General features: G+C 43.6%; 1 protein-coding gene across 1 annotated transcript in view; it reads left to right on the top strand.

Moving 5' to 3' along the window:
• Positions 1-19,786, top strand: part of agxt2 (alanine--glyoxylate aminotransferase 2) — an 80,208-nt gene that overhangs the window by 57,405 nt on the left and 3,017 nt on the right. The window contains exons 11-13 of the mRNA XM_062031995.1: positions 18,234-18,325; positions 18,761-18,910; positions 19,158-19,256. Coding sequence (XP_061887979.1) covers positions 18,234-18,325; positions 18,761-18,910; positions 19,158-19,256 — 341 coding nt within the window. The remainder of the gene's footprint in view (positions 1-18,233; positions 18,326-18,760; positions 18,911-19,157; positions 19,257-19,786) is intronic.

Genomic DNA, 19,786 nt, shown 5'->3' on the forward strand with positions numbered 1-19,786 from the left:
CAACAAATTATTGAGCAAAGGCTGTGAATACATACACATGAGATTTCCATCAATAAGTCTTAATTTGCTCACATTGTCAATATAAGGTGTTGTCTGTAGAAATTTTGAGGACAAAAATAAATGTATTCCATTTTGGAATAAGGCGGTAACATAACAAAATGTGGAAAAAGTGAAGCGCTGTGAATACTTTCCGGATGCACTGTAGTAGCTTTTGTAGACTAGTACGCAGAGTGGTAAAAACGTCAGGTACTGCAGCATGATTTCATGAGATACAAAACATAAGCCTATTGTATTCTGTAGTAAGCCAGTGCCTGTTGAATGGCTGCCTTGTCAGTCTTCACAACAATGAAATTCAATAGCTCTAAAGAAGCTACACAACAAAATAGCATTAAGTATTGAATCAAAGCACAACGGCAAGGTGAAGAATTCCCCACTAGCACAGTACTTTATATGCACACTTTCGTTTTTTTGCTCCCATTTTTCATCAGATTAACTCAAAAACCTCAAACTTTTTATTTACACAAAATGCCTATTCCTCTCAAATAACGTTGACAAACCTGTGTTCGTGAACACTTCCCCTTTGCCGAGATAATCTATCCATGTAGCAGGTGTGGCGTATCAGGATGCTGATGAGACAGCATGATTGCACAAGTGTACCCTTTGCTGGACAACATAAAGGGCCACAACAAAATGTGCAGTTTGATTGTTTTGTACAAATTATTTGCCTTTGGAGAAGGCTTATGGGAGTGAACGGAACATCCAATTCACAAGCAACTAGGGCTGCAACTAACGATTATTTTGATGGTTGATTAGTCAACGATTATCTTAACGATTAGTCAACTAATCGGATAATAAAGCGTACACATATTTAATGGCTCTAATTTTTCCATCGACTTCGAAATGCAGCTTCAGTTATGTTAGGCATGTGTTTACGAATAGGCTCGAGCACCCACCGCGACCCTGAGAGATGACGAATTCATTCATAAATATTTATTTATACTGCAGCTGTGCTGCTCATTCAGCTTTTACACAAATTAAAGGCCTACTGAAATGATTTTTTTTTATTTAAACGGGGATAGCAGATCCATTCTATGTGTCATACTTGATAATTTCGCGATATTGCCATATTTTTGCTGAAAGGATTTAGTAGAGAACATCGATGATAAGGTTCGCAACTTTTGGTCGCTGATAAAAAAAGCCTTGTCTGTACCGGAAGTAGCGTGACGTCACAGGTTGAAAGGCTCCTCACATTTCCCCATTGTTTACACCAGCAGCGAGAGCGATTCGGACCGAGAAAGCGACGATTACCCCATTAATTTGAGCCAGGATGAAAGTTTCGTGGATGAGGAACGTGAGAGTGAAGGACTAGAGTGCAGTGCAGGACGTATCTTTTTTCGCACTGACCGTAACTTAGGTACAAGCTGGCTCATTGGATTCCACACTCTCTCCTTTTTCTATTGTGGATCACGGATTTGTATTTTAAACCACCTCGGATACTATATCCTCTTGAAAATGAGAGTCGAGAACGCGAAATGGACATTCACAGTGACTTTTATCTCCACGACAATACATCGGCGAAACACTTTAGCTACGGAGCTAACGTGATAGCATCGGGCTTAACTGCATATAGAAACATAATAAATAAGCCCCTGACTGGAAGGATAGACAGAAAATCAACAATACTATTAAACCATGGACATGTAAATACACGGTTAATGCTTTCCAGCCTGGCGAAGCTTAACAATGCTGTTGCTAATGACGCCATTGAAGCTAACTTAGCAACGGGACCTCACAGAGCTATGCTAAAAACATTAGCTATCCACCTACGCCAGCCAGCCCTCATCTGCTCATCAACACCCGTGCTCACCTGCGTTCCAGCGATCGACGGAGCGACGAAGGACTTCACCCGATCATCCGTGCGGTCGGCGGCTAGCGCATCTGCTATCCAAGTCAAAGTCCTCCTGGTTGTGTTGCTGCAGCCAGCCGCTAATACACCGATCCCACCTACAACTTTCTTCTTTGCAGTCTTCATTGTTCATTAAACAAATTGCAAAAGATTCACCAACACAGATGTCCAGAATACTGTGGAATTTTGAGATGAAAACAGAGCTTTCTGTATTGGATTCAATGGTGTCCGAATACTTCCGTTTCAACGATTGATGTCACGCGCATACGTCATCATACATAGACGTTTTCAACCGGAAGTTTAGCGGGAAATTTCATGAAAAATCATTGATATATAAACTATCAGACTGCGTGGTCGGTAGTAGTGGGTTTCAGTAGGCCTTTAAAATGACCAATAGAATGTTGTCCATTTAAAAGAAAGGAAAGGCAAAGTGCTGAAAAAAACAATTAACCTTGTATTAAAAAAAAACTGTCAAAATAGCAGCAATGAAAACAAACAAAACACAAAATCTAACTTCCTCAAAAAGAAAAGCATTGTGTGAATATGTTTAAAACGCTGCACACTGGTATGCTGACTATTGATTAACTATTGGCAGTTTTAGCACTCTAATAAACTGAATGTGTATAATTCTATATTTGATTATTGTTGTTGGCTATTTAATAGACTGTATGTTTAATCTTATGATACATGCCTGTCTGTGTGTGTGCGTGCAAGTGTGTGTGTGCACGTGCAGTTAGCATTTGTTAAAGTGCCTTTTCTTTACAGCATTGCAAATTGACCCTGCTTTCAAATGTACTTGAATTGATGTAGACAAAGTTTAGCTGGCTGACTTTGGCCAAAATGATTGTTAGTTATTTGTTCACACAACTTCGTCTGACTCTTGTTAGCTAGCTAGCAAGGTAGAAGCTAACAGTAGTCTTACCGAGGCTGTGTCCGCATACTCTCTCCAAATGGCTTCGGGTCTATGACGGGGTTCACCCACCAGCCGACGGTGGAATCAGCGGTGCACCCTGTTATCCAGCCTCTGCGACGCATACCTCTGGCACTTAGCGATGCAGTAGAGGCAGAACTGCGACGTCTGGAAGAAGCGGGTGTCATCGAACCAGTCGACGCCTCTCCACGGGTGTCCAACCTGGTCATCGCAAAGAAAGGAGGAGATGGTCTCCACATGAGCGCGGACCTGACGGACATTAACAAAGCAATCATTTCTGACAAGTACCTGTGATGTTCACCCGAACGTAAGGTATTTTATTTTGAAGTCCCGTTGCAAGACAGGAAGCAGCGGAGCGGTGGTTGCTACTTGACTATGTCTGTATGCCAGTTATGATATGCCGCCGATGCGTGAGTATTAAAAGTTACGAGTTCAAGGAATCAACTGTCATTATTTCTGCAGTGCCAAATGCAAGAACATTACATTGGCGACGAGGATAAAGACGAGGACAGTGCAAGTAAGACAACTGCTTCTCTCCGAGGAGAGGAGGGAAAGCGGCGAAACTAGTTAGCCCACAGCAGAAGCTAAGCTAATCAAAACAGCTAATCGGAGCAAGGCAAGAAACGTGACGCACCGGCAAGCATGGCTGGACACACTTCTCCGCTTCCACCGTTTGATACGGAGACAGAACCTGGTTCCGTTGGGCCTCGCTGGACTAAATGGCTGCAAAGGTTTGAAAACTACACCATAGCAATGAATATTAATGGCGAAGCGAGATTGAAAGCACTGTTACTGCACGTTGCCGGAGAGAGAGTACATGATATTTACGACACATTCGCAGCTGATGGAGACAAATATGTCGATGTAAAACAGAAATTATCAGCATATTTCACACCCAAGAAAAACATCCAATACCAAGTGTATCTCTTCAGAAAATCGGTGCAGGAGCCTGGAGAAAACCTGGACACCTTTCACACCAGACTGAGGATGCTAGCAAAAAACTGAGTTTGCAGACATTAATGCAGAGATCAAAACACAAATAATACAAAGCTGCACATCATCAAGACTGCGCAGAAAAGCACTAAGAGAACCTGAGCAGACCCTAGAAGACATTCTGAACCATGGGCGCACCTGTGAACTGTCTGAAATGCAAGCATCAGGCATGGAAAGTGGCAATGCAGCAACAGTAAACTAAGTGTATCACAAAACTACACATAGAACCCCAAACAAAAGCACCTGGTCAATAAAGAAGCAACCCAACAACCGCTGCAGAAACTGTGGAGGTAACTACCCTCATGAAAATGAATGCCCAGCCAAGGACAAACAATGCAGAGCATGTGGCAAACTAAATCATTTTGCACAACAATGCCGATCAAAAGCTAAAGAGATCAACTACAAACAGCCATACAGGAAAACTCAACAAACATCTAAAAGTGTGCATCAGATGACTGACAGTGCCTCAGGTGAGAAAACAGGACACACATCTAGCAGCGATGAAGCTTATGTTTATGTAGTTAATGCTGCTAAACCTGCAAAGCTTCCACAAACCGAGGTCACAATGAATGACACCCAGATACATGTCCTACTTGACTCCGGGGCTACAGTCAACTGCATAAGTGAAGCCACTTATAACGAACTGATGCCACATCCCACACTATACCCAACCGATGTTAAGATCTACCCATACCGATCAACAAAATCTCTTCCAGTGTGCGGTGAGTTTGAATGCTGTGTGGAAAAATACAACAAAAAAGCAACATGCACAGTCTTTGTTATCAAAGGTGATGGATTTAACATCTTGAGCTATGAAACATCCAAAGACTTAGGACTGATCCACATTGTTACAACAGTAACAGGCCAAATACCACGCTCAGTAGCAGATGAGTTGGTTGAAAACCACCCAGAGTTATTCAAAGGGATCGGCAAACTCCAAAACTTCCAAGTAAAACTGCACATAAATACTGACATTAAGCCTACCTGTCAACCTCACAGACGTGTTCCTTTTCACCTACGTCAGAAAGTGGAGGATGAACTTCACAAGCTTGAAGCAGATGATATCATTGAAGAACTCACTGCACCGACACCGTGGGTTTCACCCATAGTGACACCTCCCAAACCAAAAGATCCTGACATGTGTCGACATGAGACAAGCAAACACAGCCATTGAAAGAGAACGTCATATCACTCCGACCATTGATGATGTGATTCATGAGTTAAATGGTGCAACTGTGTTCTCCAAACTGGATCTTAGAGCTGGATACCATCAACTGGAGCTACACCCAGACAGCCGATACATAACAACGTTCACTACTCATCTTGGCCTGAGACGGTACAAACGCCTAAGTTTTGGCATTTCCTCTGCAGCAGAAGTGTTTCAAAATGCAATTCAACAGTCCTTACAAGGACTACAAGGAGTCAAAAACCTCAGTGATGACATCATTGTGTTTGGCACAAACCAAACAGAACATGACAATAACCTTCGGGCCCTATTTACAAGACTCAAAGAGACTGGGCTCACTTTGAATCGTGAAAAATGTGAATTCAACAAGAGAAGACTAGAATTCTTTGGTTTCATCTTTTCCGCAGACGGTGTCTCAGCTGATCCAAAAAAGGTCGCAGCTGTTCAACATGCCCCTGACCCTACAACGCCTGCTGACATCAAAAGCCTGCTAGGTATGGATAACTACTGCTCCAGATTCATTAAAGACTTTTCATCCATCTCAGAGCCACTGCGCAACCTGACCAGGAAAGACACACCGTGGACATGGGGACAAGCACAGCGGGATGCATTACAGGCACTCAAAGACAATCTTACCAGTGACACCACAATGTCATACTTCTATCCTAACAGACAAACTGAACTGATCGTGGATGCTAGTCCAGTGGGATTAGGTGCGATCCTGTGTCAACATGATGAAAAAGGGATGAAGCATATCATAGCATACGCGAGTCGATCTCTCAGTGATGTGGAAAGGAGATACTCGCAAACTGAAAAGGAAGGGCTTGACTTTGTGTGGAGCTGTGAGCACTTTCACTTATACATTTATGGACATCCTTTCACACTTGTGACTGATCACAAAGCACTTGAAATCATATGGAATAACCCAAGGTTAAAACCACCTGCCAGAATCGAGAGGTGGGGACTCAGGCTTCAACCTTACAACTTCAAAATCAAATACAGAAAAGGTGCCGACAACCCAGCTGATTTCATGTCTCGTCACCCCCTGCCATCATCAACCAGCGAAAGCACTCGTGCAGGTAAAGTAGCAGAAGAGTATGTGAATTTCTTTGCACATCACTCCACACCGAAAGCCATGACACTGCAAGAGATAAAAACAGAGACTCTGAAAGACCCCATTCTACAGGAAGTCATAAGTCATATCAGGAATAACACTTGGCATCTAACTAACAAGTCACAATACGCTGACACATTAAAGCAGTTTAAACATGTTTGGAGTGAGCTAACAACAATGCATACATCTGACATCTTACTGAGAGACACTAGGATGGTTGTTCCGGCTGTTTTGCAGGACAGAGCAATACAACTTGCCCATGAAGGACACCAGGGCATCGTCAAGACCAAAGCACTACTCAGAACTAAATTATGGTTTCCAGACATTGATCGCAAAGCGGAAGCAGCAGTTCGTAACTGTCTGGCATGTCAAGCTACTACACCAGTCACACACAACGAGCCATTAAAAATGTCACCCCTGCCTGAAGCACCATGGCACAGTGTGAGTGCAGACTTTTATGGACCACTTCCCACTGGAGAATATCTCCTCGTTATTGTAGATGATTACTCCAGATACCCGATTGTTGAAAGCGTGAGATCAACATCAGCTAACACAGTCACTCTATTAATGGACAAAGTGTTCTCTATGTTTGGCATTCCCAGGGTTGTAAAGACTGACAATGGCCCACCATTTAACAGTAACTCTTTCTCACAGTTTGCAGACTACCTAGGTTTTCACCATCACAGAACAACACCCCTGTGGCCTCAAGCGAACGCCACAGCTGAAAGATTCATGCGAACCCTAGGCAAAGCTCTGCGTGTGGCTCAAACACAAGGTATTCCTTGGAAACAACAACTTAACATCTTTCTACGTGAATATCGATCTACACCTCATAGCACTACAGAGTGTTCACCAGCTGAACTTTTGTTTCAACGCAAAATGTACACAAAAGTTCCTTCTTTCAGTAACGCTGCTGAACACAGTTCAGATGCTGATGTGAGAACAAAAGACAGCAATGCAAGGTCCAAAATGAAAACCGCTGCAGATGCTAAACGTCATGCAAAACCTCATTCACTCATTCCCGGTGACACTGTACTACACCGCCAGCCCAAGCACAACAAACTGTCAACACCTTACAACACCAAACCTTACAAAGTGACCAACGTGAAGGGCTCTATGGTCACAGCCTCCAGGAATGGACACTCTATTGTCAGGAATGCATCCTTCTTCAAAAGGATTACACCTGAACTTGAAAAGGTCTCTACACAGCACCAGGACAGCACTTTATCTACTGCTGCATCCCGATACCCATCAAGAGACAATAAACGTCCACCTACTTATTTAAAGTACTACGGTGACTAGAATCTGATCGCTCATTGAGTCGGTGTAATAATTATTGGTCATGTGAGCAATGTTTTGATTTTGTGTTTAACTATACGAGTGACAATTTACGTTAAATACTACATTGACCATTTACTGTTTACTATTTAGGCAAGGCAAGGCAACTTTATTTGTATAGCGCTTTTCATACACAAGGCAGACTCAAAGTGCTTCACAGACAACAAAGTGAAATGAAAGAAAATAAAAGCAAAATTAAAATGCAGACAATAAAAATAAAAACAGTGCAGACGTTAAAAGTTAAAAGATTAAAAGATTTAGCTGAAAGCTAAGGTGAACATAAAAGTCTTCAGTCTAGTTTTAAAAGTAGTGAGAGTTGGGGAGAGTCTGACATCTTCAGGAAGTTTATTCCAGCTATGTGTTGCATAGTGACTGAATGATGATCTCCCTTGATTTGAGTTTACTCTTGGAACCGCTAACAGATTGGTCTCAGAAGATCTTAGTGATCTAGAGGGCGTATATAGTGGGAGCATATCAGTGATATACTTGGGCCCTAGACCATGTAGTGATTTATATGTGAGCAGGAGGATTTTGAAATCTATTCTCTGATGTACAGGGAGCCAATGTAAGGATTTAAGAATTGGTGTAATGTGCTCACATTTTTTGGTCTTTGTTAGAACTCTAGCAGCAGCGTTCTGAACAAGCTGTAGCTGCCTGACAGTTTTTTTGGGAAGACCTGCAAGGAGACCATTACAATAGTCTAGCCTACTGGTAATAAAGGCATGTACAAGTTTTTCTAAGTCTTGAGCTGACATGAGCCCTCTAAGTCTTTTTACATTTTTGAGGTGATAGTAGGCCGATTTTGTTACTGATTTGATGTGACTGTCGAAATGTAAATCAGAATCTAAAATAACCCCAAGATTTCTGGCTTTATTTGAGGTTTTCAGGGACAGTGATTTAAGGTGTTGGATGACTTTAAACCTTTCTTTTTTAGCACCAAAAACAATTATCTCAGTTTTATCTTCATTTAGTTGTAGGAAATTTTGGCACATCCAGTGTTTGACTTGCTCAATGCACTGGCACAGAAGATCTATGGGGCGATAGTCATTTGGTGATAGCGCTACATAGATTTGGGTGTCATCGGCATAGCAATGATGGTCAATGTTATTATTTTGCATGATTTGTCCTAGTGGGAGCATATAGATGTTAAATAAAGTCGGCCCCAAGATTGAACCTTGGGGGACTCCACACGTTACGTTGGTTGGTTCTGATACAAAGTCACCAATGGAAACAAAATAGTTCCTATCTTGTAGATATGACTTGAACCAGCTTAAAACTGTGCCTGAGATCCCCACCCAGTTTTCCAACCTGTCCAAAAGTATTGAGTGGTCGACAGTGTCAAATGCAGCACTGAGGTCCAAAAGCATTAATACTGAAGTTTTGCCAGAGTCTGTGTTTAGACGGATGTCATTTATAACTTTAAGAAGGGCCGTCTCTGTGCTATGAAGAGGTCGAAATCCTGACTGGAAGTTGTTGTGGCAGCCAGTAGAAGCCAAGAAGTGATTTAGTTGTTGGAGGACAACTTTCTCAATTATTTTACTTATGAATGGTAGATTTGAAATTGGTCTGTAGTTGTTGATAACAGAGGCATCTAGGCTCTGCTTTTTTAGAAGAGGTTTAATGACTGCAGTTTTGAAAGCCTTCGGGAAATTGCCTGATTTAATAGAATTATTAACTATTTGCAAGATGTCTGTTGATAGGCAGTCAAAAACATTCTTAAAGAAGTTGGTAGGTAAAACATCAAGGCAGCAGGTGGATGACTTTAGAGCTGTCACCGTTTCCACTAGAGTTTTAGAGTCTATGGCATTAAAGCTTGCCATCATTGCTGTGTTACTTTTGCCTAAATGGGGTGGTGATCCAACTTTTTTACTTGAGATATTGATGGTGCGTCTGATGCCTTCAATTTTATCAGTATAAAAGAATGCAAAGTCATTGCATTTCTGCGTGGAATGGAGTTCGGCTGGTATTTGTGTTGGGGGTTTAGTCAGTCTGTCAACGATTGTGAATAGGGTTTTGGCCTTATTTGTGTTGCTGTTTATGATATTGGAGAAGAATGTTTCTCTAGCACTTTTTAAGACTAAATTGTAGGCCTGGAGGCTCTCTTTATAGATGTCATGGTGAATATGAAGTTTTGTATTCCGCCAGATTCGTTCAGCCTATTTACATTTACTATTTTTTCAAGTAAGCACAATGTTCAGTAAAAATAACTTTAATGTTCACAGATGACATTTTCTTTGAATACAGGCTGTCGTATTTGCATATGAGTGCCATTTGATAAAAGCTAAAGGCACGCTTCTTTTGTTTAAAAAAAAAAAAGAAAAAAAGGGCAAATGTGATGTTCACCCGAACGTAAGGTATTTTATTTTGAAGTCCCGTTGCGAGACAGGAAGCACGGAGCGGTGGTTTCTACTTGACTATGTCTGTATGCCAGTTATGATATGCCGCCGATGCGTGAGTATTAAAAGTTACGAGTTCAAGGAATCAACTGTCATTATTTCTGCAGTCCCAAATGCAAGAACATTACAGTACCCCCTGCCCACGGCGGAGGAATTGGCAAGTTACTTTCATGTCTCCGCCATCTTCAGTAAAATGGACTTACGACACGGCTACCTTCAGGTCCCTATGGCGCCAGAGAGCATGAACCTCACCTCATTTGTGTCGCACATCGTGGTCTTCAGATACATACGCAAGGCTTTTGTATTGTTTTAGCTCCAAGCTGCTTTCAGAAAGTTTTGTCCCTTTTCCTAGCGGGTATTCAAGGGGTCTCCATCTACCTCGATGACGTGGTGGTGTATGTGCCCTTAGTTGCGCTGTATGACGTTCGCCTGGAGCAGGTGTTCCAGCGTTTCAAACAGCATGGAGTAATGCTTAATGGCGAGAAATGTGTGAATGGTTTAGAGGAGGTGGAGTTCCTGGGTTTCAAGCTCTCCGGAGATGGCATCACTCCAATCGTGTTACACACTGAAGCTATCTTGGCACTGCCGGACCGCTGCCTGCTCAAGAAGGACACCGTGTGGGAGTGGGACCCGGCCTTCAGTGAATCAGTGCACATCAGTAAGCGGCAGATCACGTCTCCGCATAGTTTGTCACACTTCAGCATGTCTGCGCCCACCCTGGTCACCTGCGCAGTTCCGGCCTTGCTCTGGGTGCGGTGCTCTGCCAAACTTTTGACAGAGCGGAGTGCCCTGTTGTTTTCGCCTCAAGAGCTCTTATCCCGGGAGAACAGAAGTAGTCTGTGTTTGTACCTGTATGGAAGGGCCTTTACCATCCGCACAGATCATCAAGCACTGACGTAATTATTGGCCACCCAAGGAGCAGGGCACAGGCCCATAAGGCTGTTGAGATGATCATCCCAAGATCATCATCTTGGGCTGATCACCTAAATCAATACAACTTCAAATTTAAATTCCTACCGGGACGTTCCAATCTGGTTGCTGACCTCAAACAGCAGCAGCTCATCAGAGGAAAAAGAGGACTGGGTCCAGGTCATGCACAGGCCTCTGAATGCCGTGGTCTCCTTGGTACAGCTGCAGTAGGCCTCATGATGATGAGGTTCTCACAACCATTTGCACTTATGTCCGGGAGGTCTGACCAGTCAAGGTGGATGACAACCTACTACCATATTAGTGCGTGATGAGCTGTCCTGTTGGGGGTCGGTATGCTTGGCCTGGGCACAACGTGCCATTATATCAGAGGCTTTGAGGGACGGTGTACTTCGCATGACACAAGGGACACCTGGGGGTCGTAAAAACAAAGCAGCGTTGCCGGGATACCGTGTGGCGGCCCCACATCGCCGTTGAAGTGGGGGTGGTACGTAACTGCACCTGCTGCCTTCTGAGTGATAAAACGAGTCAACCTGCCACCGCGCCCCTCTAATCAACCTCTGTGGCGAACTTCATGGCGCACCAGCGCACGTCCGGTTCTTACTGGTCATACATGACTTGCACTCCAAGCAGGCATGTGATTTGACCACAATGAAAAAGACTGAAAAAATTTCCGGGGGTCTGGGGGACGAAGGCCCCCAGCCAGGTCCTGGTAGGGGGACAAGGGGGGCAACGCCCCCCGAAGCTCCTGGTTTTTCACCAATTTAACATGCTAAAATTAACAAAGACAGCACCATTTGAAGAAAATATTTTAGTGTTTAAAGACATGAAAACATCATTAATAGAACATACATAACCCAATTATCCTAATGAATCACTGTATATGGTTCAGTCCCAACAGTATTTAGTCACTAATATTTACATCTTGTGTTCATTTCACATCCACAGGTGTCACATTGATCAGTGTTATCTACAGTTTATTTACAGTATTACATTACTTCAGTTCACTTCACACATGAGCTTTCCTTGCAAATTTCTGAGCAGCCTGCATTTTCCTTTCCTTATAACAAAATACCAAATGTAAACATTTCATTCTTTTCGCCAAAATAGGATATAAATTTATGAAAATAATTAAACATGTTTAGTATTGTTCACTCATATTTGAAAATAGGAAATAATAATAATGTGAGGACACTGACATATTGCATGAAACAAGTGTGAAAATATTTACTTTCAAGATTGTTACACCACTGACAATAGTTTCAAGAGACTACATAAGAACTTAATATTACAAAATAGTATTATATGCAAATTTATTTCAAATAAATTGTTAACTGGAATCAATAATGCGACTCTTTGAATTTCTGTAATTTCATAATATATTTTCGCGTGGCTTTTTATTTTTAGAAAAACCCATTTATATTTCGCAAAGCAATAATTGGTTAATATTTAAAACAAACATGCGTATTTCGCAAGCAAATATTTTTTAGCTTACGTCAATATTAACAACCCTGTCTGCAACTGAAGTGGGTTGTTTGGGTGGATCTTTCCTCTCGATGTCTACGGCAGTTGTCGATGTAAACAAAGGATGAAGTCCGTAAGGTTTGCTCACTTTCGGTTGACATCCAAAAGTACCAGCTAGTGAAAAGTTCGTTTTTCTTGCTTCAAGTTGTTTCATATGTTTTTGGCGTTTCGCATGTACTTCCAAAGCTTTGAAACCTCGTGATCCATAGTCAATATTATCATGACACCACGTGCACAAAACCTTTCTGGGACGATCGATTTTCAGAAATAAAATCACCGAACAAAGTCGTAACTTCCTTCTTCCCAACAGTATCAGTGATTTCCCTTTCCATCCAGTCCCATCGAAACTTATTTTTGACATGTTTATCAATTTCTTTTACTCATAAAACGTCCTTTCTCTCGAGAATCGACATCGTTTACATATGGAAAATGGCGGTAATAACCATTATGAATGATGACGTTAACGTCATCATTCATAACAGATGTCCTGATTGGTCACAAGGAACATATCGACCAATCAACTACGGCGTAATACAAACTACGTCTCGAATCTTGATTTAGGGTCGGAAAAAAAACGGGAGATAATTTTTTTTTTTTTCCAGAGATTAAAAAAGACGGAATTCCGACTTTAGACGGAAAAATCACATGCCTGTCCAAGTGGCCTGAGGTGTTTGAGGTGAGCTCCACCACGACGCCCACCATTACTGACCGCCTGTACAGGCTTTTTGGTTGTTTTTTTTTGGTTGTTACCTCAGGCCATCACAATGGACAATGGTCCCCAATTCATTTCAGCCGAGTTTGCAGAGTTTCTGGCAAAGTGCTCCATCAAGCACAATAAAATAGCCGTTTTTCATCCTTCCATCCATCCATTTTCTACCGCTTGTCCCTTTCGGGGTCGCGGGGATCACTGGAGCCTATCTCAGCTGCATTCGGGTGGTAGGCGGGGTACTTCCTGAGAGCAAAAAAAAAAAAGGCTATTAAAAAAGTTGAAGAATGAAATTTGGGCCTGTTTGGAGGAGGGGCAGACATTAGGCAGAGCGCTAAACCAAACCCTTTTGACCATCTGAGCATCCAAGCACACCACTACAGGGGAGTCGCTGGCGCTGCTCATGATTGGACGAGAACTGAGGCAACCGCAGGACTGTTTGGGGGCTGGGGCAGCCCAAGCGCAGAAGGAGCCAACACCACAGGCAGGTACGGGGATCACAAGTCAAGATGAAGGGCCAATTCGATTTTTCACAGAGTCCTGTTGTCTGGCGGTGGGGGACTGGGTGCGGGTCAGGTATTGCAACTGCTGGAACAAGCTGGCAACTTACTGCTCGGAGCCACACGGAGTGGCTCGGCGGCTGTGCTCCGCAACTTACCAGTTGGAAGATGGGTCCCGATGACATGCAAATTGATTACAGCAGATTCCAGCTGTTGTGGGTCGTGCACCAGTCCCGACCCCAGCGGCAGTTCTTATATGGCCAGCTGGGCCTAGAGAGAGCCTCGCGCCACCTGTGGTGAATAACTGCCCAGGGCACCCTCAGCGAGCAAAGGGGCCCACCGGCCTGGCATGGGGACTATGTAATTGTAAAAAGAAGGGGCGAGGTTTGTTTATACCTAAAGAGGGTAAAAAATTTGATGTTCATAACATGTGTGTTAGTTAAGATAATAGGTTACTGTCCCTTTAAGGTTGGGTCATCAAGTAAGACGGTTGTCGTAATATGAGGAAGTTGAAAAAGGGTGTTAAGGAGACAACACTGTGTGGTTATTGTGCTGCACATACACAACACCTTGCAGTGGACATAGTGTTGTCAAGGCTAAAGTATGCACTCGCAGAAATGATCCGACCCAAGTTTGACACCCTGGATAATCACGGATAACCAATCTAAGGCCATCTCAGCACACTGCAACTGTAAGGCAGGATTGGGAGAATGTTATTCTCACGTCGCTTCAGTTTTGTTTCATGTGGCGGCTATGAGAGAATTGAGTACAGTTTCCGTTATCGACACAACTACTATCAAAGTTCTTTGACCAAGCACATAAAGTTAATGCAAAGTGGGGCTGTCATTAATTTAAGATACATTTCTACTTACAAAATGTTCTTAATTACCTGAAATAAAATGATCCAAACAAACACAAAGTTGTTAATAGCACGTCACATCTGATCGGTTGTCCAGAAATACGCTTAGGAATGCGATAAAAGCTAATTTCATCCATTTCAGAATCAGAATCAGAATAGTTTTATTGCCATTGTTTGAGAACGGGTTCACAAACTAGGATTTTTTCTTGGTGCAATCGTACAACATAAACAACACATATAACACATATTCACATATTTCGCTTCGATTGTGGCAGTCGACAATCGCACACCTCGTCGGTATTATGATTATCACTGGGATGAATGATCAACAACGATGTGTTTACAAACAAAGCCTATCAGCATGACTTCGTTTGTAAACAAAGCCATGCTTGTTTACAATGCTTTGTTTGTAAACAAAGCCATGTTTGTTTACCAACATGGCTTTGTAAACAAGCATTTTGTCATGTCTGTTCATGTTTTTGTTTTGGCCATGTGTTTGTTTTTTGGACTCTTTTTAGTTCCTGGTTGCACTTCCTTGTTTGTTCGTTTCAATAGCAACTCATTAGTTTTCACCTGTCCTGTCACGCACCTGTTTCGAGTCACGCACCTGTTTTCACCAATCATGTCTATTATTTAAGTCCATTGTTTTCTGTTAGTCTGCCTGTCGACATCACATTTATGCTCTGCACCCTTTATGATCACGCTTCTTCATGCCATGTTCACAGTTCCTTGTCAAGTAAGTTTTTGTTTAATGTTCATAGTTCTCCGCCATTGTGCGCGCCTTTTGTTTTCCTAGTCAAGTTTTTTACCTCCTCTGTGAGCGCTTTTTGTTTATACCCTTTTGAGCCTTTTGAGTTTAAATATTAAACATGTCCTCACCTGCACGTCGTGTCCAGTCAAGTTGCTTTGCACCTCGGGAAAACAATCCACGCCTAGGACCAAGTCGTGACAGATGTCGACAGCAATCCGTTTTTCCGCAAGCAACTTGGCGGATGGAGGAAGGAAGGTGGGAAGCGCTAGGTGCCATGGGGGACCGAGATTTGATGTGGGGGCCAAATGGCAAGCTAATTCCGATTAGCTCCATTTGGTCCGAAGATGGCGCTGCGTCACCGCAGTCCCGGAAGCGCCGCTCCAGACCGAGGACGTCAGGGAAGGTGAGCGGACAGCACGCTGCGCTCCCGCAAGCTCCTCCTCCTCCGGGCGGAAATGGGCCGCAGCCTGCCTGGCTTCCCCAGGATGACATCACAGACCAGGATTTTTTTTTCAACTCTTTTACTTTTGATCACCCGCCTCCAACCAAAGACTCTAAATCCATGATTGAATATTACCATGACATGTTTTTAGAAATCAGATCCTGTCAATCACAGTCACCCAGTTTTCATGCCCCGCCCCCCAGGACTCAAGCCACGCCCAAGTCACAAAAAACATTTTTTTCACCCACTCAATCCCAGGTACAAAAAGAGAGACATTTTGGACAATTTATAGGGGAGGATTTTACCCCCCTCCTGACCTCCCTCCACCCACCCCAAAAAACGGTTCCAGACAGCGGGGAGCGCGTCTGGTATCCACTCCTTGAGGGGGGGGGCTAGGGCTGGGAATTGTTCAGGTGGGGTGGCTCAGCTTCGTCACGCCAAGCCACAGCCTCCAGCACGACCACCACCACCAGTCTTTCGTCACGCTAAGCCACAGCCTCCAGCACGACCACCACCACCAGTCTTTCGGCCTGCTAAGCCGCAACCTCCGATTCGGCCACCACCACCGGTCTTTCGGCCTGCCAAGCCACAACCCCCAGCTAGGCCACCTCCACCTGCTCCACGCCCTGCTCCAAGGCGATCAACGGGCCCAGCTCCACGCCAAGCGCCACCAGTCGCAGCTCCACGCCAAGCGCCACCAGTCGCAGCTCCACGCCAAGCGCCACCAGTCGCAGCTCCACGCCGCCAAGTGCCGCCAGTAGTAGCACCACGCCAAGCTCAGTTACCTGCTCCACGCCGCCAAGTGCCACCAGTCGCAGCTTCACGACGCCAAGTGCCGCCAGTCGCAGCTTCACGACGCCAAGTGCCGCCAGTCGCAGCTTCACGACGCCAAGTGCCGCCAGTCGCAGCTTCACGACGCCAAGTGCCGCCAGCCGCAGCTCCACGACGCCAAGTGCCGCCAGTCGCAGCTCCACGACGCCAAGTGCCGCCAGTCGCAGCTCCACGACGCCAAGTGCCGCCAGTCGCAGCTCCACGACAAGTGCCGCCAGTCGCAGCTCCACGACAAGTGCCGCCAGTCGCAGCTCCACAACAAGTGCCACCAGTCACAGCTCCACGCCGAGACCAAGACCCCCCACGCCAAGACCAAGACCAAGACCCCCGATGCCAAGACCAAGACCAAGACCCCCCAAGCCAAGACCAAGCACCGCCATGCCAAGACCCTCCAAGCTGCCAAGACCCTCTAAGCGGCCAAGACCAAGCTTCGCCGCCCGACGCGCCACGCCAAGCTTCGCTGCCTGCTTCATCTGCTGCACCCGCACCTGCGTCATCTGCGGCTTCCACGCCTGCAATGACGACGACGCGCCTGCCTCCTCGTCTGCCACGGAGGTGGCCACTACCTGGTCGTCCGCCACGCCAAGTGCGCCCACCTCATCGTCGGCCACGCATGTGGCCCTTCCCGGGTCGCCCACCTCGCCTGTGGCGGCTGCGTTCCACTCGCCGCCGCCACATGACTATGCCTCGGTGGATTCGGGGCCACTTGGCCTGGCGACCCACCGCCATGTCCCCCTCCCGCCCTCCCATGACTCTTGATCCTGTTTTTTGTTTTTTGGACATCTGGGATCTGTCCGTAAGGGGGGGGTTCTGTCATGTCTGTTCATGTTTTTGTTTTGGCCATGTGTTTGTTTTTTGGACTCTTTTTAGTTCCTGGTTGCACTTCCTTGTTTGTTCGTTTCCATAGCAACTCATTAGTTTTCACCTGTCCAGTCACGCACCTGTTTCGAGTCACGCACCTGTTTTCACCAATCATGTCTATTATTTAAGTCCATTGTTTTCTGTTAGTCTGCCTGTCGACATCACATTTATGCTCTGCACCCTTTATGATCACGCTTCTTCATGCTATGTTCACAGTTCCTTGTCAAGTAAGTTTTTGTTTAATGTTTATAGTTCTCCGCCATTGTGCGCGCGTTTTGTTTTCCTAGTCAAGTTTTTTACCTCCGCTGTGAGCGCTTTTTGTTTATACCCTTTTGAGCCTTTTGAGTTTAAATATTAAACATGTCCTCACCTGCACGTCGTGTCCAGTCAAGTTGCTTTGCACCTCGGGAAAACAATCCACGCCCAGGACGAAGTCGTGACACATTTACATGTTGTAAAAAAACATTTACATGTTGGAAACATGTAAATGTTTCCAACATTTACATTGTTGGAAACATTTACATTTCCAACAATGTAAATGTTTCTACATTATTGTAAATGTAGAAACATCTGAAGCCTTGTATTGGCCAATTGGTGTGGCTTGTCACTTAGGGATCGAACAAGACAACTTGAAAAGTACAAAAACAAGACGAAAACAGAATGTAACAATACGTCAAAAGAAACTGTATATGTAGCATGATTCAAAATTGGTTTTGTGGCCCCAAGTGGGTTTGGATTCGGTGGAAACGGCCAGGAATTGCTGTTTTGATGCTGAAGGTTGCCGGCCCCTGATCTATAGTATTGTGTTATATGATAAAACTGGGATTACTTTGAAAAGGAAACTGGTCGTTCGGATTTCAACCATTTTTAGACACACCTTGTATAGCGCTTTATCTACAATGTATCCTTGATGCTAACACATGTTCTGTATGCATTATCAATAATACAATGTTTGGACTTACTTGCAGAGATAGCAGACTGTTTATCAAAAGGGGGTGTTCACTTCAACACCTTTGGAGGGAATCCAGTGGCTTGTTCCATTGCTTCATCCGTCCTTGATGTAAGAATACCTCTCTCTCTCTCACAGCTCAATATGAAATGAGGCTACAATATTGGTGCAACACAAAGAAAAAAATCATATTGTTGACATGAAAATGTGTCTTTGCCAAAACGTCAATAAACACAAATGCTAACGTTAACTGCTGTTGTGCCTTAGCTCTACGGATGTTTTTGTTTTGTTTTTTTCCCATCTTAACCGATACCGGTGCCAAATCATTACTTTTGAAATAGAGCTGGTTAAACGGTGCAAGAACCTTTACTTAAATGGAAAACTGACATTTCTGTCCTGCAAATTAAACAGATTAGTAATTTAAAATCTTCAATGATTCTAATTTCTAGGTGAGATTTGGCGGCAAACCAAGGTTTGAAGTCCAATCCCTGATCGAGGTGTCTTCAACTAATATTGTCTCGACACATTTGTATGACCATCTTTTAGACAATCAAAGAAGAAGGCATGCAGCAAAACAGTCTGAAAGTCGGCACGTATCTTATGGTGGAACTTGCCAAACTCAGAGACAAGTATGAGGTCATCGGTGACGTCCGAGGCAAAGGCCTGCAGATCGGCGTTGAAATGGTCCAAGACAAGGTAAAAGTGTTTATAATGCTGCCATATAAAAGTAATAAATAACAATCTATCATCTAATCATGTCTTTTTTCCAATGTTGGCTTTAGTACTAAAGTAAGAAATAAATCAATTTTACAGGCAGTGGATAAGTGCTTTTATAGGTAGCTACATGTGTCACCATGGTAACTGCCAAACACATTTAACCATGTACTTTATTCTCAACTCTTGCTCAATATAATGTTCCATTCCTCTCCTGTAACCACCACAGGCTAGCAGAGCCCCTCTATCGACTCAGGACATTAGTCATCTCTTTGAAGACATCAAGGACATGGGCGTTCTCGTTGGAAAGGGTGGGATATATGGACAGGTACTTAACTGTGATTAAGATGGTTTATTTGGGTTGAGTAAGGGCCAGAACTACAGCAGACTCTAGAAGGATCTCATTGATGCATATGTCAAATGATTTGATCGTCATTTTTTTTTAAAAGCAAGAATTAGGTGCACAATTGTCCATTTGAGTAAACAAATGTATGATAGGAAAGAACACAGTTTGTTGTCACACTTTTTTACTCGAATTGTTCATCAAATAATCTTTCAATCAATTGTCATTCTTTACATACATTCACCCATTCACACACTGAGGTTGGGAGCTGCCATGCAAGGCCCCCCATGCATGCATATATATATATATGTATGTGTATATATATATATATATATATATATGTGTATATATATATATATATGTATGTATATATATATATATGTATGTATATATATATATATGTATATATATATATATATATATGTATGTATATATATATGTATGTATATATATATGTTATATATGTAAATATATATATATATATATATATACACACTACCGCTCAAAAGTTTGGG

This window comes from Entelurus aequoreus, linkage group LG21, assembly GCF_033978785.1.
Source record: "Entelurus aequoreus isolate RoL-2023_Sb linkage group LG21, RoL_Eaeq_v1.1, whole genome shotgun sequence".
Lineage (NCBI taxonomy): Eukaryota > Metazoa > Chordata > Actinopteri > Syngnathiformes > Syngnathidae > Entelurus > Entelurus aequoreus.